The sequence below is a fragment of the Gymnogyps californianus genome, chromosome Z (genome assembly GCF_018139145.2).
Source record: "Gymnogyps californianus isolate 813 chromosome Z, ASM1813914v2, whole genome shotgun sequence".
Classification (NCBI taxonomy): domain Eukaryota; kingdom Metazoa; phylum Chordata; class Aves; order Accipitriformes; family Cathartidae; genus Gymnogyps; species Gymnogyps californianus.
Genome location: NC_059500.1, coordinates 69,126,805 through 69,153,491, shown reverse-complemented (window position 1 = coordinate 69,153,491; position 26,687 = coordinate 69,126,805). Strand labels below are relative to the sequence as shown.

Here is a 26,687-nt window from a genome sequence, read left to right as displayed (position 1 = left end):
CCCTGAGAGAGAATCATTTGCATTACAGTTAGCACAGCATTAATGCTATTTGACATATTTCATAGAGACACATCCCAAGGCATTGTCATAAATCCTTGAAACGTGACAAATACATTAAAAGCAAAACAGGCAATTAAAACGCTTTAAAAAAAAAAAAAGTGAGATGGCATTAGCAAACAGAAACAAATCCAAAAACTCTCCAAGTCAATTTCACAATTCAAAACCATAATGACAAGATGTTCTTTCTCCACTCAGTTGTCACTGGATCCTTGGCATTTGCAGCAGTCACGGAGCACAGACTGTCTTTAGGGCCGTAATACATAATGAACTTGGACAATGAAGACACAAGACTATTTAAAGCTTGGTAAACTATTGAGTAACCTTAGCATCAATCCTATAAAAGGCTGGAAGTCTACAGGGAAATATCACTGATATAATTATATTCTGGCTGACCTTAGTGTGAAGTAGAATACAGACAATACCATTCATGCTGTCTCCAGACCAGGCACAATATCATTAGCCCGGCAAGTGAAGCATTGCATTAATCATTCTTGTGCTAGAATTATCATTTGGTGCAAGACAAGAAATGCCTTGCCTTATGGCTAACCCTTTGTGTCTCTCAAACTACTCCTCTTTTACCCCCCAAAACATCATTTTTAAGCCTTAAGACAGTTTATTTCTGAATAGATAGTAGAAAAGTTTATCAAGAACTTGAAGTTGCTATAATAAAACACATTTTTAACTGCAAAATGGTTAGTAGATTGTTGCCATTTTCACTAACAGTAAGGGAAAATCAGCCCCATCTTCTCTGTAAGTTACACTCTGTCCCTCACTACCATGCAGTCAGGGGAAGTAATTGGGGAGGTCCCTCAATCAGGCCTTTTATTATAATTTATGTTGTTGTAGAAGTGCCTATCAGTCAGACTGGGAATGCGCTAGGTGCTGCATAGTTCGTCATCACAAAATTACAGTGTAAGTAGATTATCATGCAACTGCACATAGCTTTAAGTATCAATAACACACAAAAATAGGAAACTATCTAAATGGTCCAGAGCCTAAAAAAGTTACTATAAGTACCCTATGAAATCAAAGAAGAATCAACCATGCACGGTCCCACTATTGCAGAGGAGACTGAACATCCATCCACTGCAAACCAGTAAAGTGCCATGGCACCTGTGGACTGGCAGTCCGAGGAACAACACAAGTCCAGCTCTAACCTCCCTCTGTTTTGCACCCTGGCGGTTCAGCCTCTTTGCTTTTGTTACTGCTGAAGCCAGGATTAATAAAAAAGCAGGATCCTGTTTCCAAATGAAAGAAGATAAAGTCTTTAGGCTGAGGTACCTGAAAATGTGTGCTAAAAAACTATTATACAGCATCTGCCAAAGCAACATTTTTGCCTTGCTGAAATGCTTCTTGCAAGAAGACATTCCATCCATATAAACTCATTTGAATATGATACCCCTTACTATCAATGATTTTACTACCCATTAGTTAAGTGCAGACCCCCACCACCACTTTCTTTGCTAGCTGTGTCTGTCCTCTTTTACGTTTATTTGCATGTTTTGTTTGTGAGCAAATTCCAGTATATCTTTATCTTAAGGGTTATTATAGCTAATGATGTACTTACAGAAAGTGAAAATGCTATCTAAGCTATTAAAACAGCTAACTGCAAGATCAAGACATATGTTTGGAGAGATAAAATATTCTTCAGAGTTCCCGTATTCTGGGCCAGCTATTAAAGGGCTCAACTCGATTTTAATCATTTCCTTCATAGGCAAATGACCACTGACAATGTTGCACAAATCGGTCATAAAACTTAATAGGAGCATGAGGATTTCAATCAAAAGCAATAGAATATGTACAGAGGTGATGAAAGCATATGAATTACATTATCAAAGAGATCCATAGTAACTAAACCTGAAAAGTCCCAAAGACAGGCTCTGACTTAGCTAAATTGGCTCCGGGGTTGCTAACTTCTGAGGAGTGGACATACGCATCGCTCACACAGATGGAGTAATGTGACCCAAGATCTAGGCATCTTCTTAAGGAAAGCAGACTATGCCAATAAAGTGCAGGGTTTGAAAGTCACCATGTAGTGATGCTGTGACATGAAGCATTTAGTTTTCTGAGGACAGTGTTAAACTGTTATCAAAATAGATGTAGTATCTGAGATACAGTTTTCAGATAGGGGTGCTGCTTTTCCATGAGGGCTTCACCCAGGCTCCACTAGGATACATTCATGTAAATTTCCCCAGCAGTGGCATTTTCTTGCTGTTACTGGAATGGATCAGCTCTGGAAAGTGAAAAAAATTCAAAAGAAAATATAAGAGGGCATGGCAGGGTGAGGAAGGAGAAAGTGAAGTGCCCTTACTTCTGTAGGAGCATTCCCACAAAAAGCCAGCTGTTGATGTGTCATTGAAACTAGGGGCTGTGTACGATCTCACAAAGACTTTCACAGGCAGGAGCATGCCAGAATTGGCCAAAACTTGCATTCAGATCCATAAGCTGATTTTCAGTGTAAGAACTGATACCCCAAAATCAGCATGACTGCAAAAGTGGAGACTGAAAATTTGTGATCAGAATTAAACCTTAGCAACATCAGTTTAATTATAGAGCAGCTCTTCCTACTGAAGCTGGGTACTCAGCTGTGGGGTAGTGTATGTGACACCAGGACTGGCCTGAGATCTCTGAAAAGTCTTGTTCAGAGGAAAGAAACTCTGAGAGAAAAGATAAGGAAAAGACGATTGTTCTTCCAGTAAGTGCTCTTCACAACTTTGTGCCAGCCCCTGTCAGTACATTCAAGCCTTGATTTATATGTCTTGAAAACGCTGAGCAGCTCCCAAAGCAGGCTGTGTCCCTGGAGAGGACTAGATGGGTTAAGATTAAAATTCCTCAGCAATATTCAGCCTTTTTAGGGAAAGAAAAGCAGAATAGCAAGGCAGAGTGAGAGGAGACATACAGTAGCAGACAGACTGACTGACTGCTTTGGCTGCTGAATTGAGTGGAAGTGCATTTTCCCCGGTAATTGCTGGATATCTGAGTATTTCATCTAACATGAAGGTAAGACAATTGCTTACTTAATTTGTACTGATGAAGAGAATATGGCAAGTGCAATGAAATATTAATTTATATGGAGAAATGGTTAGCTGAAAATGTAATTGGGCAGTATTACAGGAGAGAAGAACACTAAAAAACAACAGCTTACACAACAAAGCTGAGGAAAATCAGTGTGACACTCTCCTTTATTTCTTAAGCTGACTAGCGTAAAGATTGCAGGAAGTTTGAGCAGCTGCATGAGCTAAAGGAAGAAGTAGAAATACAAAGTAAGTTTGCTTTTGCTCCTCCTTTTTCAGGTGCTGGGGATTTTTCTGTTGCTGGAAGTTTCAGGCTTCTTTTCCATTTTTGCCAGGTGAATATTTCTGTAGTATATTACGTGCTGAAGACTAAGCATGTATAATTTAACAGACAACTTCTGGTGCATGACGTGGGGCAGGGCTTAAAGGGATCTTCCGATGTATTTCCTGTATTTCAGTGGCAGTCAGCGCTGCCACTGCCATCAGTGGTGACAAGAGTGAGGCATTATGGTGTCCCTTATCTCTGCCCAGAGGAGTCAGCCGCCCTTCGGGAAAAGAGCACACAGCGGTGGTGTGAGCCACAGCAACGCACATCTGTGAAACACAGCACAGTTTACCCCAAGCCAGCCCTGATCCTGGGGGCAAGTAGCACACTCAATGCCTCCCATTGGCAAACCGGCTGTTTGAGAGCTGCCATGGGAAGGTCCGCTGCACACGGTGGCACACACAGCCCCTGGCAGCTCCCTGCGGATCTCCAGATACAGTGTGGCCTCTCCCTGCTTTGCAATGTGAAGCTGGTCTTTGAAGCTTGTGTTACGGTTGCACAAAGTCCTTGCTGATCTTCAGGCTAGGTGAACGTATCTAGTTTCTTCTTTTCAGTGACCAGAAAGCCCAAGCTGGGACTGATTTCATTCTTACACATAAAAAGTAAATCCAGGTGGTTTTAGAGGGAGCCTGATCATACCCGTAATTGTTCCTGAAGGCCTGCTTTGCTGTTCAGGAAAGTTTTGCACTAATGCTTATGGATGGAAATCCCTGATGATTTTTCTCTCTCTTTTTTTTTTTTTTTTTAAATGCAAAAATACTATGGGAGCAGCCCTTCCCCTCCAGTCCATTGCCGCTGGAATTCTTTTGGCCCTTGGTCCGAGTGCGATGGCTGTACTCAAAAACAGGTATAGACAGACACACCTTTTCTGTACTCATGACTTCATAAGCATATGCTTTTTTTCCAGTGTATCTTTAAAACTCCAAATCACGTGTCAGACAAAAGCCCCAGCAGAACGAGAAGGTTGAAGAACAAAGAACTCAGAAGGGAAATCCTCCAGTCTGTCCCCAATATATTCCCTTTCAAAGCTATGATATTCATGTTGTAAAATAATTTGTACACTTTTTATTTTGGTGATAGTTCCAAAAAGCTCAACTGAACTGTTCAGTAAACTGAGACATTCCTCTGCTGATGCTGGTTTGTACCAATTCCACTGATTTTTCATTAGTGGAGTCACATCTCAAGGAAAGAAAACTTAGTTGCAAAGTATTATCCTCAATGAAAACAAGTTGATGATTCCTACAGTGCAACTCTATTGATGTGCAAGACACTTGCTTTTGATTTTCCTGCTCATTTACTTCAATGTTGCATCAATTAGGGAGGGATTAGTCAAAATTAAAGATGTGCCATGAGACAGTACTTACTCTTTTTTGAAGCAAAAAGTAGCCCACTTGATATTAGATTTTATCATCTTCCTTAATGACATTGTTTACTTTGAAGAACTTTAGAAATTCATATCAGGCATGATTAGTCCTATTAAAAATGCAAAACAAAACTGAAATTTGTCAGCAGCTTTCTCTTGGTTTCAGTTACATATTAGACTTTTGAACAAACCAGCAAAGCTTATGCATCAGTCTAAAGACCTTATAGATAAAATAGCTGTCTTTCTATTAACTTGAGAGTTTGTTACCATATTGTGGTAGTATCTGGTGTGGTTGTCCTCTGAAAAAATAGTGAATGTCTCATTTCCTTACAGCAGTAGAGTAGTAGCATTGTCTTGACACTAGTAAACTACTCCTGCTTTGCATTTGGATTTTCTAAGATCTCCCTTGATTTGCATTCAGATTCGGAGACGGACAGTAGCAGTTTATGGCCAATATGGGGGAAAACCCTGCTCAGGGGATGCCTTTGAAACAAGACCATGCACCCCCACAAGGGGATGCCCAACAGAGGATGGCTGTGGTGATCGGTTCAGGTGTTTCTCAGGTACCATCCAAGACCTTTTTCACCATTTTCTGGTCATAAAGTTAAGAAGACAACCTTGCTATCTTTGAACTTTAGTACATGGGCAATGGCTTTGCAGAACCCTTGACCTACAGATAAATTTGATTTAGGAGAATGTTTCCTTTTTTCCAGCCTTGACTACGCACGTTTTTAATTTCATCTGGAGTGTTCCAGAGCTTTGGAGATAATATGCTGTAGTCCTGGTAGCCTCTCTAAGTCATTCTGCCTTACTAATTTGCCCCAGAGTAGTTTTTTTCATTACAAGAAGGTAATTAAGGAATGCCACCTTAGATGTGATTGTTCGAAGCTGCTCTAGGCTATATCCAAACCTCTTGGAAATCACCTGGGTCATGGGAACTAATGCTCCATAAAACAGTCCTCCAAGCAGCTTCCATCACCTTCACAAAAAAGCACGTTATCTCAGTAGGTAGATGTTTATCACAGAGGAACATGATAAACATGTTTTGGTGTTACCAGAGAGATAATCACAGTTAATCACAAGTGATAGGGTCAAAGGATGAAAGCTCAGGATCTAGAAGTCAACTGTTTTATTAATATATTGTAAGCCTGGAATGGCTGTGGTTCCCTCAAGTATACTATACACTATTTCTTTATGTCTACATTCACTGTTTTTTCACAAGCCCTCCTGGGCACAGACTGTTCATTGTGGGAGAGAACAAGCTAATTAATGTAGTACATAAGTGAGACTTTTGCTTTGATTTTAGGTGATTTATTTTTAAATGAAAAACACTTCTTTCCCTGTGCATTTTTGTTCTGATTTAGGTCAGTGCATTAGCAGATCTCTTTTGTGCAATGGAGATCAGGATTGTGAGGAAGATGGTGCAGATGAAGATCGATGTGAAGAGAAGACGACTGTATGTGATATTGATAAAACACCTCCGAATTCAGAACTTACAGGAACAGGGTAATGTTCTGTGCCAGGCTAAGCAGTACTGGTGCCAAATGCATTTACGTTTTTGTTGTATTTACAAGCTCTGGCTGTACAGATAGGCTTACTGGGCCTATGGTAAAATGTCCCATATGCAAAAGCATTCAGTACAACGGCCTCCATCATGGCAGTGGCTTCAGTACAGGCCCTTCAATCTGAAGCACAGAATAAAGCTTTTTATCTTTCATTCCTGCTATTGAAAAACATCTTTTAAGATAGGAAATGAAACGTCAACCAATAACACATGATCATCAGCATGGAAAAAATGAGCCAGCAATGCTCATTCTTTTTGTTCATTGCTGTTGCATTCAGTACTGTGGATCCATATGGATTTCTGTTTATACATCCCATCTACAACCTAGCAAAATAATTATCTTAAGTTTTTCTAGCATAGTTGTATCACTTGGTATGCGATATAATTCAGATATAGTACAAAAACATTTGGGGCTGGATGCCCTGTTGTTTCTGTGTTGCATTAATTGCTGGAACAATAAAACTTAATAAAATCAGTTATGATAGATATGAATGTCTTAATGTTAAGAGATATTGATATGTGTTCATTTTTGTTGACAAATCAAGAGCAACATTTTGCTTTCCATAGTGTAACATGCTGTGCACCCTGCAGTTCTGCAGGTACAGAAGTCTATCAGTTGATATCGCCTTTTCTTGGGTAAATCAGTTTATGATCTTAATCTGCAGATACACCATTCAGTTATAATGGCTCTGTAATTTTTGCCTCCTGTAAAATAATTTGCTACCTCTCTGTCTTAATGGTCTTTCATGTTTTTCTTCTCGTAGTTTTGATGTCGTTACTAGTGAGACTAGGAGAAGAGTGATTCATACAAAAAGCTTTGGAGGACAATGCAGAAAGGTCTTTAGCGGCGATGGAAGAGAATACTACAGGCTGAGTGAAAGCATTCTTGCTTATACTTTCCAGGTATGTTTCCATTAAGCACAGCTTCATATTTAGAGTCATGATTAAAACTGGGAGAATGATGCAAAGCTTGTGGGGTCTCTTGGCAGGTAGGTTTCCCTAAACGCAGCTGAATGACACCTGTTCCCGCTCTGTAGTCGCTTATCATTTTGAAATACAAACTGGTCTATATCTTCCTAAAATGAAAGGAAAAAAAATTGTAATTCCTTCGATGTGATTTCTAATTCTCTGACAGTTAGACTGAATGTAAAGCCATCTCCTTAGCATAAGTAGTGGCCTAAATCACCCTAAGAAATATTATGTGCACAAGGCTTTGGGGTGCTTCGTGGAGATCTTCCAAAGATATGCCTTGTTTGAAGTCACTGTCTCAGAGATTTGGTTTGTCTCACATTTATCAAAAGCATGCTGAGCAATCTTTAATGTACTTTACTTCATAATGTAAATACTTAATATACAACTATATTAAAAAAATATATATGTAATGCATTTCCAATAGTGTTCAGTACTTGTTGTGAAATCTGAAATGGATTCACCCTGAAAAACACATCAGATTTTTTGCATCAGGAAGGACTTGCTCTACTCTCTAAGTTATCATTTTTAACGTCCTTCATGAAGCATTTTATACAGAATTCTGTCTTTCATCGTCTAGGTTAAAATTCAGAATGATTTCAGTTATGAGTTTTTCAACAGCAGCTGGTCTTATATGAAACACACAGAGAAGTACGAAAGATCAAACAGTGGACACAGTTATTCACAGAATAAAATTCTGCAACACAGTCAGAAGGTATGTATAAGTTGTTACTGTGGCTTAGTATTTTGCACAAACATTTTCATCTTTTTTTTATGTGCTTTTATAGTGAGATGTAAATATTTATTTTATCCAGATATTTTTGGCACAAAGTACATGACAGAAAAATCCCATAAAACCTTTACGAAGAGATCACTGGTTTGGTTATCAATTAAGAAGGGTGGGCTGCTGTTTTTACTTTCTCCATTTTACCTCTTTGTTAGTAATTTATTTATTTACTAGCTGCTTTCCTCCCTATTTGAGGAAGAAAAACTTTGGCTTCTTCTCATAATTAATTAATCTTTTCCATTTTCTTCTAATGATTTACTGCCCTTTTTTTTTTCTATTACCTCTGTCAGTATGTTGGAGTGAAAAAATTGAAGTAATTCTGCCATCAAAGTTAATTTATTTTAGAATACATTTTCCACTAGGAGAACTCCATTAAGAGAGAGATCTGGTGTCTTAAACAGCCAGGAGGTCACAGTGCTTATGCCTTTGATTTATTTAAAAAGGAGCATTAGATAAATAATTTGAGAGTAACTCTCAATTATGAAGTGTAACCTCTATCTTATAGCCAATAAAATCAAGTAACAAATTTATACATTTTATGGCCCCCAAGCTGACAGAGGACAAGCTCATTTTCCCACACTAACAATGGCATATTTTGAGACCTAGTTCAAAGAAAAAGTTTAAAAGCAACTTCGAGAGGCTGAGGTGAACAATATTGTATAGGCATATAGGATTTTATAATTCAGCAGCATCCTCAAAATAGCTAGAACCCCTTACAAAGAAAGGCTCCTTTAGACAAAACAGGGTGCAAAAAAGACCTCTCTAGTGCCTCTGATTTGCTTTCAGACAAGGCTTGTTAACCTGCTACTGCCAGGCTTTTGGTGTTGGAAACCACCATTAGCTTTGAAGAGTGATATTTTCCTTTCTTATGTGTCCTTATGCTAGTTTTCAGGTACACAGGAGGAAAAGAAAGATGTTGCAGCAACTATAAATAAAGGTCCAAAAGATATTTCCTACCTTCAGGGTATTCTTTTTGCATTCACCAAGTTGCTTAGACATATCTAACAGCTCTGTAAAGCTATTGGTTAGTAGCCAATATAATGTGCATGTCATCTGGCTAGTAGGAACCACCCTGATAGTGACATGGAGCATGACTGACGTCTTTTCCTTCCCCCAGAGTAAGCAGCTGATGGTTGTTGAGAACAGTGTGGAAGTTGCTCAGTTTATTAACAACCGCCCAGACTTTCTCACTCTTGCGGAGCCTTTCTGGAAGGAACTGGCCAACCTGCCAGTCGTCTATGAGTACAACATCTACCGAAGACTTATTGAACGTTTTGGGACTCATTTCTTACACTCTGGGTCTCTAGGAGGACATTACAAAGTTATTTTTTATATGGATACTGACAAAATGAAAGCAGAAGGTAGAGTACTAGAGTACTTGTTACAAGAAACAAAGTGAATAAACAAGAATAAAAATTTATGTGCATATTCTCCCTTAGGTATTTAGTCTTAGCTAATATCTAAAATCAAGTAAGAGATTTCTACTAGTCATTATATTCTCTTCACGGGCGAAAGAAAGAAGATTAGAAAAAGTGCTCAAACCACAACATAGTTCCAGATCCACATCTGTGACCTGCAGTGCTCTGGGTAGCAAAGATTTTATAGTTGGTTCAGGACCTCATCAGGCTAAACTTGAATTCTAGTGCCAGTCTAAATCTCAAATAATGTTAAAGCTTAAAAGTTACTTGGAGGTGAAGGCTGGGTAAAACTGTGTAAAACAGTATAAATTACAAACAGAGTAAACACCAGAGTAACATGTACAATGGTACTCAGCGTGGAACAGTGCTGTAGAATTAGGGACTGCTGAGAAAAGAGATGAAAATAAACTTTTTCCAGACACACCTCCCATCTCTCAGCCTCCATCCATAGGCTTTAGCAACACGTGGATCTTCCCACAGGACATGCTAGTTAGTTGCTTTCTAATTTAGGCACAGTACTTCATGACATCTCAAGTCAATGGGAACTTGGAAATTAATCCAACACACTTTCTCTGTACAGTATTGTTAATGGATCGATTATCTGCAGGTATGAGCATAACAGACATGTACGAGTGCACCACATCAGGCTGGAACGCATTCATTGTGAAAAAGAAGAAAGTAAAGTGCTCCAAACTGGATGAACTGCTTCAGACTTCTTCAGGTAAATGTTCAACAGTGACTCGTACAGTTGTCATGTCTCCATCTTTCATCTCTTCCTAAATAGCTGTCAAAATGAGGAGCAGGTGTTGATAGCTTTGTTGAACTCTATCTTAACATGCTGAACCCAGACACCAAATGCCTGGTTTAAAAGGCTCTCCAACAATCATCAGTCATTGCTAATGCTTTCCCAGTAACTAGTACTTTTCTGGACATCCTAAGTCAGGGCTGCCAAGACACCTGCAAAACGAGATACTTCTTATATATTATCGATGTGGGAGCTCTTGATCCAGGCACAGATGGTTGATCTGCACTCATGAGTCCTTTCACTACTTGCTAGCATAGTTTTTGCATGTATTGTTTCTATTTTCATTTGTTAATATAGCAATGCTGGTATTTTCTGTATTTCCCATCCTGAATCTACAGGAAGCAGTGGTAATAAGATTAAAGGAGACCCTTACATAGAAGGAGGAAGCCCAGGTGCTGTTGCTGGCCTTAGTTATCTAGAGCTGAATAATCCTGCTGGGAACAGTCAGAGATACTCCTTTTGGGCCAGATCAGTGACAGACTATCCCAGAGTAATTAAACAAAAGGTAAGGCTATTTTCCTGAAGCAGAAATGAGCAGATGGGATCACTTCAATGGGAGAAATGATTAAGCTATAGCTGGTGATTAATCAGGCTGTAGTCTGCAATCATTTTGTTTTCAGATCACTTTATAAAAAAGAAAACAAAAGTTCAGAGGAAGAAAATGTCATGAAGCTAACGTAATCAGCTGTATCACAAATCTAAGTCCTTTGGCAGGTCAATACCTATAATCTTACCAGCCTTCAGTGACTTTAGTGGAGTTCTGCTTAAGAATAGAGGGTCACCCTAGCATTGGAGAAAGCCCAGATTTCAGAGAGCCCCTTTCCTGAAATGCATATTGGCAGGTCTGTATGGTTGCCACTCAGCTTGCCAACTTCTGTGTATCCCTTTTATCCCTCCTCTTTCTCTCTGCATCCAGAAGTTTAGCATAACTGGAGATTCTGGAAGCCAGATACTTCAAAGTTGGCAATGGCTATATTCACTGCTGTCTTGTCTAAGTCCCTTTTGGGAACTGCCCACATGCTGAAGAATAGTATAAACCCAAAAGATTTCTGTCAGGAAGTTTTCAATTAAATGTAAAAGCACAGAATGTCATAAAATAGGCAACAGAAATGCAAAAAGTTTTCACTTATTGTTACCTTCAATCACTGTTCAATGAAATACCATAATGGGTTGTTTAAATGTCCAGCTTTTTAGGCTGGAAATAGGTGGGTGAGAATTCGGGTTGCTGTACATTGGTGCTCAAATATGTTTCAACATGACTAATCTACCACTAGCCTTAAGGGATTCTGTTAAGCAGAGCTGACGTTTCAGAAAAAGGCTAATATTAAATACTAACATAAGATTTTAGCTAGCTTGCTAGTAAATTAGAGCATCTGTCAACTCCCATGTGCAGGAGCATACATCACAAATTATTTTGCATGACGAAATGTGCTTATAAACTCTTATATCCCAATTATAACTGTTTAATATAAATGTTTCTCTGCTATGTGTAGCTAACACCATTATATGAGCTGGTAAAGGAAGTGCCCTGCTCCTCAGTCAAAAAGCATTACCTAAAACAAGCCATTGAAGAATATATGGCTGAAAATGATCCCTGCAAATGTCAGCCTTGCCAGAATGGTGGTGAGGCGGCCGTGGAAGGAACTCAGTGTGTGTGTTACTGCAAGCCTTACACCTTTGGAGCAGCTTGTGAGCTGGGAACTCTCGTGCAAGATCAGCCAGGTCAGCACTCTTTAAACCTGTGAGACTTTAGAAGTGGTAAAGTGTGCTCTCCTGCTTCCAGAGTCTGTTTGTCCAGCTGCACAACCTGAATGAGTGGCTGATGTGCAGTGGCTGCTTGGGTCAGATATCGCTGCAGACGTACAGCATGAGGAGGGTCATGCTGAGCCTGAGTCTTTGCTTAATGTGTCCAAACAGTACTTAACAAAGAACTGGTTTTATTGTTAAATGCAGAGGACAATACTAACCACTCAAAATGTAACCTTCTATGAATAAGTATATATACTAAATGAATAAGTATTGATAACTTCAAAAATATTTCCTTTTTAGTTTTGTAATTAGTTGTAGCTGATAGCTATTTTTATGTTCTCTCAGATTCTGATGACATATAGACTCCATGGAATTATACTTATGTAGAAGGCAAGTTTGGGAAAGGTGAAAAATTAGATCATTGCAATCTGGAATTCTCTATAAGGGCACAGTTTGGACCATCACTAGCTTTGAAAAACCCATGCCTTTAAAACACTTACAGAGTGGTTTAATGTGAAATATTCCCAAATGCTGCATAGGTGTTGTTGATGGACACTGGAGCTGCTGGTCTTCCTGGAGTCCTTGTTCAGGGGGAAGGAAATCAAGGAGTCGAACCTGCAACAACCCCTCCCCACGTGGCGGTGGGAAGGTCTGCATAGGAGAGCAGCATGAAAGCAGACCATGCGAAGATGAAGAGTTACAGCATTTTCGGTAAGCAGAAAAAAAACATTTGGAGCACGACTACAGGAAGATTTAAAAATTTATTTCAGAAGGGTGCATAAGCTATTGAATTCAGGGAGAAGATCACTTACTGAGCTTTCATATTAAGTTGAAACAAAATGAAATTCAGAAGCTGTGAATCTGATACAAGGTGAGAGTAGGAAATGGGGTAAAAGCCAGTAAACTTGACACCATTCTATTTAGCACTCTCTCAGATAGCCTGGCAGTGCCTGATTTAAGTATAATTGTGATGTAAATGGGATGCATAATAGTCTTGAAAATGGGCTTCACTGAGAACTGTAGAATTTTGAAAAGAAGGGAGACTAAATTCAAACCAAATCGTACTTTTGTTTTCTTCATAGCTTGATTGAACCACACTGTTTTGATTTATCCATAACTCCTACAGAATTCTGTTCACCTCCTCCTCTCTTGGAAAATGGATTTGTTCAAGTAAGTTATTTCTAATACTCTGTTATATGTCCTATCCCTACCTGCAGTGTCTCTATTACAGTTAATACAGATATTCACTTGCAAATTTGTATTTATCTTGGTAAGCTCAGTATCAGAGCTACTGTATAGCAGCTCTCTCAGCATTGCTTCCTGGCTGCAGTTTACATGACATTAGGGAAGAGTTCTTACTAAAAATAAAAAATAATAATAATAAAAAAAGCCCCACCCCGAAACCAGAACAAAATCTTTGCTTTTCTGGACCATGGTACCTACAGAGAAAAGTAATCTACTTGTCCTTTATCCTGTACACGTATTAAAAATTTTCCGAGCCACATAAGTTACATATTGAAGCACAGGAAACTAGAGAAAAAACAGCACAGAAAGTAAACTGTCCAAGGTCATCCAGCAAGGCCATAGCAAACTTATAGACAGATTATAGGAATCTTCACTCTACACCCTGTAGCTCACCATTGCACTTTCTTGTTCCCTGGTGAATCTATGATATGGCAAGGTATTTGGCTGACTGTAACTTGGGCCTATTTAACGAGGGAGACTAAATTCCTCCCTTGGAGGAATGGATTATGCCTTCTCCGTATTACGAGGCTGTCTAGAGTCTTTTTGCTCAATGTATAGATAAAAAGATTAGTTCAAAATCCATTAGTTGCCTCTGCACAACTGCAACCTGAGGCAAGATCCAAAATTTTGTACTCCCTCTTTGCCAGTGATTTTTGGGGGGGTAATCAATAGTTGTCTCCTATACTGATATTTTTAGTTCACAAAGTAAAGGTAAAACCCTGCAATTTGTGGAGCAGTCTCAATTTTTCATAAGATCTCTCCTAAGGAGAGAGTGGGATATAAAATGAGAAAAGACCTGTGTCTTCAAGTCCAGCTTTTTTGAGTGACCATATCACATTAACCTTTAGCAAGCTGATAACATGCCATCCTATGAATTAGCAAAGCCATATACTTTCCACTGATCCCCCCAGAAGGCTGTTCAAGAGCTTATGTTCCCCCTCTAATGCTTGATAACAGCCATATTTGCAGTTAGTTTATACACTGGCAGGAGAGCGCTGTTCCATCACTGACATACCACTGCCAGACCCCTGCCGCAGGGTACATTCAACTTTAACCCTACCTTTGCTAAGTTAAGATAGCCCAAATATTCAATATTCTACCAACTTATTTGCAGCATCATCTCCATTTTGATCACATTTACTGACTATTGATAACCAGAATTGCCCCCAGTATTCCAGACACTCTCATCGGTGCATTGTAAAGTGGCATTAATACTTCTCACTGTCCTCAGCTAGTGCATCCCAGAATCAAAGGGAGTTCAACACTGTTGGTCGTTCTTAGATTGTATATCCAAAATTTCACCTGTTCCTTTTCTTTCAGAATGCTGAAAACTCATACCCTGTTGGGAAAAGCATTGTTTATGCTTGCAGACATGGATATTCTCTTGTTGGTGATCCTGTTGCTAAGTGTGGCAGTAATTTACAGTGGCAAGTTGGAGACAGATATTGCCAGGGTATGTCTAACTGATTCTTGTTTTGAAATGCAACTCCATTCCTGAATTCCAGTGAAACATCTCTGAACATCTGCTTTCCAACAACAATGGGGGAAAAATACACACCTGCATTTCCCAGTTCCCTAGACATAATCAGGTCTAAATTGACTTTTATTTTGAATCTACATATTGTAATACTGAAATAGAAACATGCCCATAAAGTCTGGTTTTAAGGAAGGCTGGAAGTGAGGGAAACTAAATTCCTGTCCAGGAATTACTTCCTGTGGAAACAAACTTCGTTGCTTAATTCAGTCCTGGGGCTATAGCCAAGAACCATGGGAATGAGTCTGTGTCTAAAGCCAACTGACGAAAAGGTCCAGCGGGCAGCAGTGGGCAACCACAAAGTTCTCAAATAACTGCCTTGTCATAAGAATGCAACTCCAAGGATCACTTTACGTCTTGGATGATGTCCCCACTTCACTCTTTTCCTCTAACGTGGTCAGTAACCATTAGGGTTTCTTTTTTTCCCTGCACATTTTATTTGTGAATCAACTTTGAGTGCGATCATATAGACTTTGGAATTTTCAGACCTGCGGTTCATCACCATCCTTTCCTCCCGACCAGGACTGACTGCCCACAAATGCTAGTCCACACTGTTTAAACGCCATCTCTTTGTGTATCACTGCATGGTCTCCCAGGGTCCTGTATGTACGACCTCTCTCTACAGGGATGTTACTCTCTAGTATGAACCCTCAACAGAAGCATGGGTCCTAAGAACAGAAAAGCCCTCTTCAAGCTAGGGCTGGACCTGCAGGCAGTAGGAGAAGATACTGTCACTCTGTCCTTGGTATTGCACATGTTTGGCTGGTGTGAGTTAATATCCTGTGCTAACATGCTTAATATGCTTTACAGGAAAATCAGCTAATCTTACTGTTCAATTTGTTAAGTAATTTAGGAGAAGATAAAATATGTGACTGCTTTCTGCAATCCACTGATTCACTGTGGCTCTCTCAAATGCTTCAATCCTTAGAAACTGCTTGTCTCATGCCCGACCTGGAGGGGGGTTTGCAGGGAGAGCCATGGAAACCTGTGTATGAGATTGGTGAGAGAATAACTCTGTCTTGTCCACACGGCATGCACTTAGAAGGGGCACGCTCCGTTTTGTGCGAGCCCAGTCTCAAGTGGTCTCCTGACATGAAGACTATCCAGTGCAAGAGACCAGGTAAGCCATTGCAGCCCTCCAAGTGCAATACAGGAGTTTCTTTCTTGGACAGACTATGGCTTGTGTAGGTAAGATATAGACACAGCTATAGCTCATATAGCGATAGAGAAGCCATACTTGCATCACCAGCAGGAAGCACAGAAAAAGTGAGCATGTGTTTTCTGTGGGCTGTTCAAACCAGATGCCTTAAGACATTTCTTGTGAGGATGCCTCACGGCTTTTTGCTTCCCATTCCCCTATTGATATCAAGTATTGTTACTAACAATGTTTTAAGAGATTGCCTGGGATGTGTGCTGCCTATTCTGCCATCCAAGTATACTTCACTTCCCACCCATGTTGTATAACACCACCACCGTGTAAGCTGCAACTTTAAGAGATACAGCTTTTCTATCTGGAAGCTGTTCAGTGCACCACAGCTTCTCATGGCAGAGAGGGACAGCGCTTGATAGCTCCTTCTGCTCATCAGACAGTCACATAGCTGATATGGAGTAAATCTCCAGGAACTGGAAGCAAGGGGGAAATGCTGCTTCAAGTTCATGGTAACAGCTGTTTAAGCTCTGGGTTGATACTGGCAGGCACTGGCAGAGAGGGAAACAGGCTATAGCATACAGCAGCTCTAAGTCATCTTTTCCAGCTGTGGAAGGCAGACAAGGCTTTCTCTTGAGCACTGCCGTGATGCTGGTCAGTGACATACAGACATCCAAGCAGCTTGCTGCTTCAGGCCAGTCACATCCTCACCCAAGGTCCCAGATGTTCTCATATCCCTGGGGAGAGACTAGGCATGTCTCCTACATTTCATGTCTGTCCTCTCCTTATGAGCCAACTGCTGCCTGAGGTTGCCTGACCTGAGGGAGGAGGCAGGTGACAGTCAGACTTAGACCTCAAAAGGCAACGGTCCTGTAAGATTCCCAGTGTAAGTCACCTGCCACTGTCGTATCCACAGACACAGGAAGCATAAGGATTTCAGAAGGAATAACATCACTGTACATAAACAGCTTACTGCTGCTGAAGTACTGTTGCCAATTACTCCTTAGGCTTAGCCTTAGTGACTGATTTTCATGGGTTTTTGTTACATCATGTATTCAAATTCCAGTAATAATTAGAACCAGTTTCAAATGCTTCCATCTTTAGAAACAGTTTGTGCCTGGCTGTATGGGAGCATTACATTAGTACAAAAGTTAAAAAAGAAAAAAAGGGACAACAATTAGATTAGAATAACAATTAGAACTACAGTTAAAAAGACAAGGAATATGAGATAAGAAGGGTAAAAATTAAGAAGATGATATGTATACACAGACACAGTGGCACACATACGTTTGGATGAGAGTATTTTAGTCAGCAATAGGGTCGGTAACAGTCAACTATACAACCAACAGCGCCGGGGTGGAGGCAACGCAGTGATTTTTGGTGGAAATTTCCCCTCTGCAGGAAGACAGGTTTATGCCTGCTGTCTGTATTGCAATGCACTGCAACTCTTTTTTTTTTTTTTTTCCCCTTCTCTGGCAATTTCTGCCTGCCTACTTTGCTCAGCAAGTCTTAATCCATAAGGGAGATTTTTAAAAAAAATTTTTTTAAAGGCAACAATGTTCAGAGGTATTAAAGTTTCATGTTAAAGTAGGAAACTACAGACACCTAATCTAAAAAACAAATCAGGATAAATCTTTCTCAGAAAGTGTGTCCGTATGGATTTAGCAAAGTCTTGCTTTTACTTGATACAGTAATCTCCAGAGCAATGTTTAACAAAGGCCTATTTCATTTTCAAGCTTGGAATACAACTCAGCACTCAAAGAACAGTATATGTACAATCACAAAAATTCCCCAAGAATCATTATTGCTTTTATTTTTAAAGTTAGTGCAGATTGAGGACTAATGATGGAACTTGTAGTTTTCATTACCATCAGTGTATAAAGATATTCACGTTCACATTTCTGCATAGGACTTTGGAGCCTTAGGTTTTCTAGTGACAATAGTGAAGACAGTAACTCTGAAACCTAATGATAAAGCTGTTGCCAGCTATGATTCAGCACTGCTAAGTTTAGCAGAAACTAACAGCTCCTGCAGAAATGAGATGAATATTTAAGCTTGAACATAGTACCTGTCTCCTTCCATCTGACTCATGACCCATGGATAAATTACTGGACAGTAACCTTGCAAGGTGTATCATATCTTTTTAATAGTGCTGATTCCTTCCATTCAGTAGATACTTTTATTGAACAAGCGGGATGTGACTTTATGTCATGGTTGTATAATTCAGTGCCTTTTAAGCTCAACTGATAGGATAATTTCAGAGTAAACCTTTAACAGCCCTTGTTTTTCTGACCCTTAATAGCACTGTCTGTGTTCTCCTACTTCAGTGCCCAGTGTGAAACCAGAAGTGACAGAGCCTAAATGTCAGCCATGGGAGAAAGTGCATCAGTCACAATGTGTGTGCAAAATGCCCTATGAGTGTGGGTAAGTTCAGGCTGAATTTGGCAATGACTTTCTCACTTTATTCAAGACCAATTAAATTTCTTAAGTCTTCAGTCCATGACAGATGAGAAAGCTTTACTCATATGAGAAGGAGGCATTGTACTTTATTTGCTTTACAGCTCAATCAATGTCCTGTTCATCACTTACCTGCCTTGTCAGAGCTGTCAGTGGGTTTTAGCAGTGATGGAATTTGGTTGGATGACAGAAGGTGAAGGGATAATTTCAGCTCCACTTGATCTGTGAAATAGATGGAAAAAGATGAAATGATATTTTGAAGATTTAGAAGATTGAGGAAAAGTTAGAACAGAGGCCCTTGGGACATAAACCATCAAAGCAGTAAGCTAGTGAAATAAAGCAGATTTCTTTTCCCTGCTGAGAGACTGAAGAGTTATGAAAGGCACAATAATCTAATCTCCCATTTACACAGCAGTTTGCACAGACCAGTCACATCACCTTTCCTGACCTCATAACTTGCAGACCAGAGTTTATTGTTTCCTGTTTGATCTAAGCCTATATTCTGCAATAAGCAATGCAGGAGAAATGTAAGGAAATGAGTAACTCTCTCGGTTCTTTGCTAAACATCGAGGTAACAGAACCAAAACAGAGGAGTGACAAGAAGACACCTGAGACCACCTGGCACTGAGGGGCAGATGTGCCAAAGAGCGCAGCACTCCAGCATCTGGGCTGGTTTGTGTAGACTGGATGAAGTCTCATATATAGTCAACACAGTGGGTGTGAGCTCTGGATATGAAATCTGGCCAGGTTCGTGTCACAGCAGGAGCTGAGCAGTTTGGAAACTCCAGGATAACAGACCAAATTTATCTTATCCTCGTGTACTAGGAGGAAGAAATTTTGCAGTCATCTCAAGTGATTTCAAGGTAGCAGAACTTCTCAGTGGAGGATGTGTACTTTCTATCAGCCACATAGTTCAAGAGTGCCCTGCATGGTGACTCTGGTTCTAAGCTAAAATTAGCACATTTTAAACATCTCAAAATTAAAATTAGTGAGCTTAATTCAGGTTTTGTAGATCCACTGGGAACTTCCCTAGGGTCTGAGGCCATTGTCTTGCATGCAAGGATAAGTGCCCAGTTTGTAACAACTCTGCTAAGACCCTATTCCTGTCCTTAAGCACCTAAATGTTTTAAATAATCTCATCCTACTCTTTGTGTCTCAATACTCATTAAAGTGGGGCAACAACCCCTCCTCTGGTTCACGGGTGTGTTGATGTTACTTACATAGAATACAAGGGGAGTCCACAATGCTAGGGAAGGCCTTTGCAGAGTCACAATAACCTTGGAAGTTACATTAACTACATTCAGTTATGCATTCAGGCTTCAGTTATAATTAATCTACTACTTGCCTGTTTCTATTTTTTGTGATTATGTTCAAAATGGCAGGAAGATAAATAACAGTCATTTCTGTTACCTCATGCCATCTTTTCAGACTGTGTTGAAATAACGCATCTAATAATAGAAAGATAAATCATCAGCCGTCAAAGCAGACTAATCTGCCAGCCTGTTAAGGCTGTAGGAGTAAGGCATGTAAGCAGATCTTGGTCCTTCCTCAGAGAGCAGAAGTAACTTGGCTTGCTTTGCTGTGGCAGTGACTTTTCAGCAGCAGCCTCTGCTCAGAAGAGAGCTGGGAACAAGACTTTATGTGGGAATTCAGGAACACCATGGTTTCAGACCCACCCTACATCCTTTCAGTTTCTAGGAGACTAGCAACTGAGACTTCCAGGGACAGCACGAGAAACCCACAACAGGCTGGTGAGGGGTAATTTGTCCCTCACGACGTGGTGCCTTAGGCTACACCTATCCTCATCAGTTAGAGCCAGGGAATGATCCTGGGCACCAGAGCTGCTAAATTGCTAAAGCAGCTCCAGGGAGAGCTTTGGCAAGGGCCAATTCCCAGGCACAGTGCAGGAGTTACTAGGGTCAGGGACCATTCCTAACAGACAGTCTGATGTGGTCCCCGTCTTTTGGGGGCAAATAGAATTGGCCATAGTGCAAGGAAGGGGTCAGAGCACAGTTAGTGTGTTAATACAGATGAAACCTCAGCCTCCAGTAGCTAAAGGCTATCTCCACAGTGAAACATGAGATTTGATGATTTTTAAATACTATCTCCTCTTTTTTCCCCCCACATTTATTTGCATAGCACCTAAGTCTCTCCTAAGAGTTCTTGGCCTGTGTTATATTAAAACTTATGGTCTTGAATATAATTTTAAGAAGTTAAAATCATTTCCAGCATGCTGAATTTTTCACTTTTTAGTTTCACCAAAAGTTGCCTGCCTCTCATTGTAGGTGAAAGGGAGAGAAGGTATTCGCTGACTTATATCTGCTATTTCATTTCTCACAATATGTGCTTTAACTAAAACCTCGTTCTTACCCAAGCCTTCTTTTTCAGGTAAAAGGTATTGAATTTCTCACACTGACTTTACACAACGATTCTTCTTTGCCTCTAATAATTTTTATTGCACTGCTGTGGTGCTCCCAGGCCTGTAATATTCTTTCTCAGCAGTGAGTGCAAATTATTAATTTCTCTTACGAGTACAGATTCTCCATCCTTTTTCTTATGCATCTGAACATGTTGTTTTCCATTGGCTTTCTCCCAGTTGACCCAGCCATAGCAAATATGTGAAGCACTCTCAAGACAGCTTGCAGGATTATACTGTAGCTAGAGACTGGCAACATGGACCATGAACTCCCTGGGTTCAACCTTCGGCAGCTGGTTAAATCAGCCTCCCTCCCCTCTTTTGGGTTGCTAAAGTGGTGTAAAGCAGACAGATTAGTGCACTTGTGTCTGGCCTTCATCTTTTCAGCTAAATTAAGCTACCTTGTGTACAAGTTTTTGACCTTAAGACTCAGATATTGAGATTTATCACTCAGGCAAATAAAGAAGGCCTCTGAACAATTTTAAACATAATAAACAACTTAATTACAGATTAGATACTTTCCCTGGATCACACTTTGTTCTTCCAAATTTAAGATGATATTTAAAGATTAAGCTTTTCTTATACATCTGTCTGTAAAGATAATATTCACATCATAAATCAGTGCACCACTATCTCATAGGCTGTGCAGCCAGACAAGCAAACAATATAATGCAGACAAATGCAAAGGCTTCCTTTGTCAGCTGCTTGGTGCTGCATATCCATTGGGCTGTCCTCTTGTTGTGCCTCAGAGTGAGAGGGTTAACCTCATTCTTTATGTTAACAAAAGAACATTAAGGAAAATTCAGGCAACAAGCTTTACTAGGGATTTAGTGGCTGGTATTTTGACTAAGCACAGCAGTTAAGGGACCCATTGCAGTTGAGGATGCTAACTTAAGTAGGAGACATAATACAGTTAATAATCTTTGAAGACATATTCTGTTGCAGGTAGATGCAGCAAAGTTTTCAAGCTCAGCTGATGAACTCTGTGCCAGATTTTAAATATCCTAAAGGTGCACTATATTACAGGTAGTTTAAACTTTCTGTAAAGCCAGCTCTTTTAAGAGGCTTCAAAATCATCTCTTGAAGAACCATTCCCAAAGCTTGGAGCAGGCACTTTTCCTCAGTACCTTATTTATAGATCTACCAAAAAATACTTCCTAATTCCAAGGAGAAAAAAAAAAGAAAATTACCTTAACACTTGGCCAGCAAGTGAGCAAGGTTTGAGTCAGGACTTTCTTACTAAACCTTCCCTCTTCCAAATTCCTCTTCCCTGCTCTGACAAGCCACTTTCACAGGGACTGTTACCCTCCCCTTCAGGCAGCCTCATGAAGCTCATTAGGGCCATTTGCCTGTTCCTCATCAGCCTCTCCTCCCCACCAAACACCTGTTTAGCTGAGGCTGACCCTCAGAACTGACCCATCAGACACTAGAAGTTTCTGTGGGAGTGTTTGTGAGCAGAAAAGGAGGAGCTGTGCTGAAAATAAGCCTTTGGAGCTATATTTCAAAGCTTTCCATCTCCTGGGAGCATATCTCTGCTCTCTCATATCCTGCTGTAAAGTGCATCCAGGAAAGCACAGGCATGCCCTGCTCTGGAGAGGCACTTTTTTTGTTCACTTCACACAGAAGCCACTGATTGCATTGAGAACAAGTGGAGAAGCCTGGGTCTTGAGATTAAAATCCAGAAATAATGGAATGGCTTTTTCCTGCCATCCTACACTTACAGCATGAAACACAAATGATGACAACTTCCTGGAACCGTCCCCAAAGCAAACACTGTTTAAGATTGTCCAAGAATTGTTATTACCACTTTTACAAGGTAATTTTTGTGAGTGTTTTAGAACAATATCTGAATTGCCAGAAATAAACAAGGAAAATCCCTGAATAAATAGAGCAGATTTTTCTTAAAATTTCTGTGGAGGTGTATGCGTATTTCCAGAAATATCTTTGGTGTCTGATGTTGGATCGTAACATTTCATTTAGTAAAAACTGAGGCTTTCAAAGGACAGCAGAGGAAAGGTCTTTAAGTATATTCTAATGTCTTACAATTAAGAAATACTTATAAAATATTTTAATATATTTGTATGTGTGTATATATCATTATATGTATATGAAATATTTTCTATGTGTGTACTTAGGTGCATGCATGTGTAATATATTTGAGAATAATTAAGATCTGAACTCTTTTTAACTAACGTCTCACTCTCCCTGCTACTGAGGTCAATGGCAAATACCCAGTAATATCCCTGTCCTTCAGAGGGGACAGGTCCTGGCTCTGCTGAGGTGCAGTGTCCTGTGGAAAAGGAAGGAGTCCGAATTATTCATATGTCTATGTCTCGAGTTCCCTTGCTGCACTCTTGGGATGTACTTCAATGAACAGGGAAATTGGAACTGGACCCTGAATGTTTTCCACTCCCTCAGCTCTTTTTAAAAGGTCTCAAGATAAAGCACTTTTAAATAGCGCAATCCCTGCTTTTGTTTTCAGTCCTTCCCTGGACACCTGTGCTACAGATCAAAGAACCAAGAGAAACACACCTTTAACTGTCTGCAAGATGCATGCCTTGGAGTGCATGGGCAGAAAATATTCTCTTACTAATGCAGAAAACTGCAAAATACCTCAGGCAGCTGAAATATCATGTGGATCGTGCCGTTCATGGGAAAAATGCAATGGTAAGAGATTCTTCACAACTGTAAGCAAAATTTTTTATATGACCAAAATGAAATCTTTATCCCTAGTTATGCATTAGCTATAGGTCTGTCCCGGTATGGTATCTCCAGACCCTTCCAGAAGCACCAGGCACTGCTAAGCTAGTTCAAACCATCAGCCCAGTGTTTGGTGTCCAAACATGGCAGGAAGGTCTAACCATGGAAAAGAAAACACCACAGGATATCATAACAAAATGCACTATCTACAGGAAAAGCTTATTCTTAGTCCCTGTTAAGTGAGTTACCCTGTTGGTCCTCTGGAATTTTTGGGTGAAACCCTTGCCCTACTCTTTTTTCACTGTATCCACCTGTTTTAAATTTCTTAACACAGTAATTGTTGGAGTCCTTACTGCCCATAGGAATAGCTAATCACTTCCTGAAAGTCACTGGCAAGGAATTGAATGTCTTTTTCTATACTATCTAGGAAAGCTGCTTGCTTACTTTTGTTTGTACTTCACTGCCTATCCCCAGTTTCTCATATTATTATCGAAGGTAAATGTCTCTTCCCTCAGAGTAAATAGTCCCAGTCTTTTGCAATCTGTCTGCGGTGGAAGTTTTCCAATTCCCTGATCTAACTTCCCTGAGTGTCCTACACTACACTGCATTTAATGGAGGATTGCCGGAAATGGAAAGATAAAGAAGTAAATTAGGTTTTTAGAAGTACCCCAGATAGAGGCACAGTTATTGTCATATTTTGAAAATAAAAAAGATTTCTTGATAGGACTTCATCTGTTTTGTCTAACAGGGTTGAACAGACAAAAATAATAACAAAAGAAATATAATCAAAACTGGCTGAAGCTTCAGCAGAGACAAACACAGGCAAAAAAAAAATAAACATACCACACCAAAACAAAGACACAGTTATGAAAAATAATTCTCAGATGGGACATTATTCTCTGATTATTTAGCTGTTGTCACCGATACAACTACGCACATTTATTTGTAGGAGTAGGTCCTTTGATCTTAGTGAAACTGCCTCTATGTAAATAAAGATAGCAGTTGTAAGTGTCTGCATGATCAGTTTGTTACTGTCCAAGGACAGATCTCTTATCTTATATGTTGTATGGACTCTGGAGTAGTAGAAACAGGAACAGGTTCAAGCAGTAACATCAGAGAAGGCTTTGAGAGCAGTGTCTCAGGCACCTTGAGCAAGCTTTTCCCACAAGCACAATCAGCCTCTCCAAGCAGCGAAAGCCCCAGCAGTGTACCACTTGTTTCCACTTCCAGTTTTTCTACTGAACCTGAATATCAGCTAATGTTACTTCTGGTTAGGAAAAGAATCATAGAATCATAGAATGGTTTGGGTTGGAAGGAACCTTTAAAGGGCATCTAGTCCAACCCCCCTGCAATCAGCAGGGACATCTTCAATTAGATCAGGTTGCTCAGAGCCCTGTCCAACCCGACCTTGGCTGTTTCCAGGGAGGGGCGTCTACCACCTCTCTGGGCAACCTCTTCCAGTGTTTCACCACCCTCATTGTAAAGAATTTCTTCCTTATATCTAGTCTGAATCTACCCTCTTTTAGTTTAAAACCATTACCCCTTGTCCTATTGCTACAGGCTCTACTCAAAAGTCTGTCCCCGTCTGTCTTATAAGCCCCTTTAAGTACTGAAAGGCTGCAATAAGGTCTCCCCGGAGCCTGCTCTTCTCCAGCCTGAGCAACCCCAACTCTCTCAGCCTGTCCTCACAGGAGACGTGTTCCATCCCTCTGATCATTTTGGTGGCCCTTCTCTGGACCCGCTCCAACAGGTCCATGTCTTTCTTGTACTGAGCACCCTCCAGAAAATTGCTGTCAATCCTACAGTTTTGCTGGAAACACTTTAGTCTGTTTTTTGTTGAGTTGGATGCCATCCTGAGTGTTTTTCCTGTGTGCTTTTGCTTAGCGCAATCCAACAGCTGTGTTTGTGACGAAGAAGGGCCGTGTGAGGAGGGAGGCATCCAGATCTGTGCTGAAGTGAGCGGCTCTGCTACCCGCCGGACCATGACCGAGTGCGAGGCTGGGCGGCTCAAATGCCAGGGGCAGACTGTCACTCTTGTCAGCATAAGGCCCTGCGATGCATAGAGCAAATAAGACATGTTATGGTTCATTTTGCTTACTGCCATGGGATATGTCAAAATGTGTCAACTCTTGGGCAGGACATGCTTCGAACCTTGCTCTACCAAATGTAAGCTTTGCTGTCAAGTCCACTGTAGCTGATGAGACTGTGTGCCTTGACTCTGGTCAGCTCTGAATCAGGGCCTGAGGCTCTTTGTTAGGCAGAGCTGCACTTGCCACTGCCACTCATGACAGGGCTCTTGCTTAGGCCCTGGACTTAGCACTGGCAAGTTTACTTTGCTTTTCCATCAGAATTAAAAAATATTGCTGAAGTGCAGTTGCCGAAGTAGCATTTATAGTGATGGATTACAGTGTCTGACATTGTAAATACATTTTTCTTAAAGCCACACAAACATATGCATGCACTGAGTAGATTTAAATTGAAAAAAAAAAAAAGAATAAGCTTTACAGATTAAGAAGTGTGATTCTTCTCCTTTAATAAAGTAGCTTCTTCCTACTGTGCCTTATTCAGTTGAGTAAACAGTATGCACAGCACTGAGCCTGTTGTTGAGCCTTGTTGTGGTTTAACCCCAGCCAGCAGCTAGGCACCACATGGCCACTCGCTCACTCCCCCCTCCAGGGGGATGGGGGAGAGAATCAGAAGGGTAAAAGTGGGAAAACTTGTGGGTTGAGATAAAGACAATTTAACAGGTAAAGCAAAAGCCGTGCGCGCAAGCAAAGCAAAACAAGGAATTCATTCACTACTTCCCATCGGCAGGCAGGTGTTCAGCCATCTCCAGGAAAGCAGGGCTCCATCATGTGTAACGGTTACTTGGGAAGATGAATGCCATCACTCCAAATGACCTCCCCTTTCTTTCTTTCCCCAACTTTATATGCTGAGCATGACATCATATGGTATGGAATATGCCTTTGGTCAGCTGGGGCCAGCTGTCCCGGCTGTGTCCCCTCCCAGCTTCTTGTGCACCCCCAGCCTCCTCGCTGGTGGGGTGGTGTGAGAAGCAGCAAAGGCCTTGACTCTGTGTAAGCACTGCTCAGCAGTAACGAAAACATCCCTGTGTTATCAACACACTTCCCAGC

The 26,687-nt window shown here is 40.5% G+C and overlaps 1 protein-coding gene across 1 annotated transcript; it reads left to right on the top strand.

Moving 5' to 3' along the window:
- The first annotated feature begins 2,935 nt into the window (after positions 1 to 2,935).
- C7 (complement C7) lies at positions 2,936 to 26,106 on the top strand. The gene is made up of 18 exons (XM_050912912.1): positions 2,936 to 3,060; positions 3,354 to 3,409; positions 4,171 to 4,246; positions 5,184 to 5,325; positions 6,127 to 6,268; positions 7,091 to 7,229; positions 7,876 to 8,010; positions 9,200 to 9,443; positions 10,108 to 10,221; positions 10,644 to 10,810; positions 11,799 to 12,027; positions 12,594 to 12,765; positions 13,137 to 13,224; positions 14,620 to 14,752; positions 15,762 to 15,953; positions 18,308 to 18,404; positions 23,336 to 23,520; positions 25,438 to 26,106. The coding sequence occupies exons 1-18, from the start codon at positions 3,055 to 3,057 to the stop codon at positions 25,614 to 25,616; spliced, it is 2,496 nt and encodes an 831-aa protein (XP_050768869.1). The 5' UTR covers positions 2,936 to 3,054; the 3' UTR covers positions 25,617 to 26,106.
- Positions 26,107 to 26,687: the final 581 nt, after the last annotated feature.

What these genes read in the sequence shown, in the direction of transcription:
- C7 (XM_050912912.1), top strand. An exon ending in TCAGAACTTACAGGAACAGG is followed by an intron (nt 6,269 to 7,090) that starts GTAATGTTCTGT and finishes TTCTTCTCGTAG; the next exon opens with TTTTGATGTCGTTACTAGTG. An exon ending in CCAGAGTAATTAAACAAAAG is followed by an intron (nt 10,811 to 11,798) that starts GTAAGGCTATTT and finishes TGCTATGTGTAG; the next exon opens with CTAACACCATTATATGAGCT.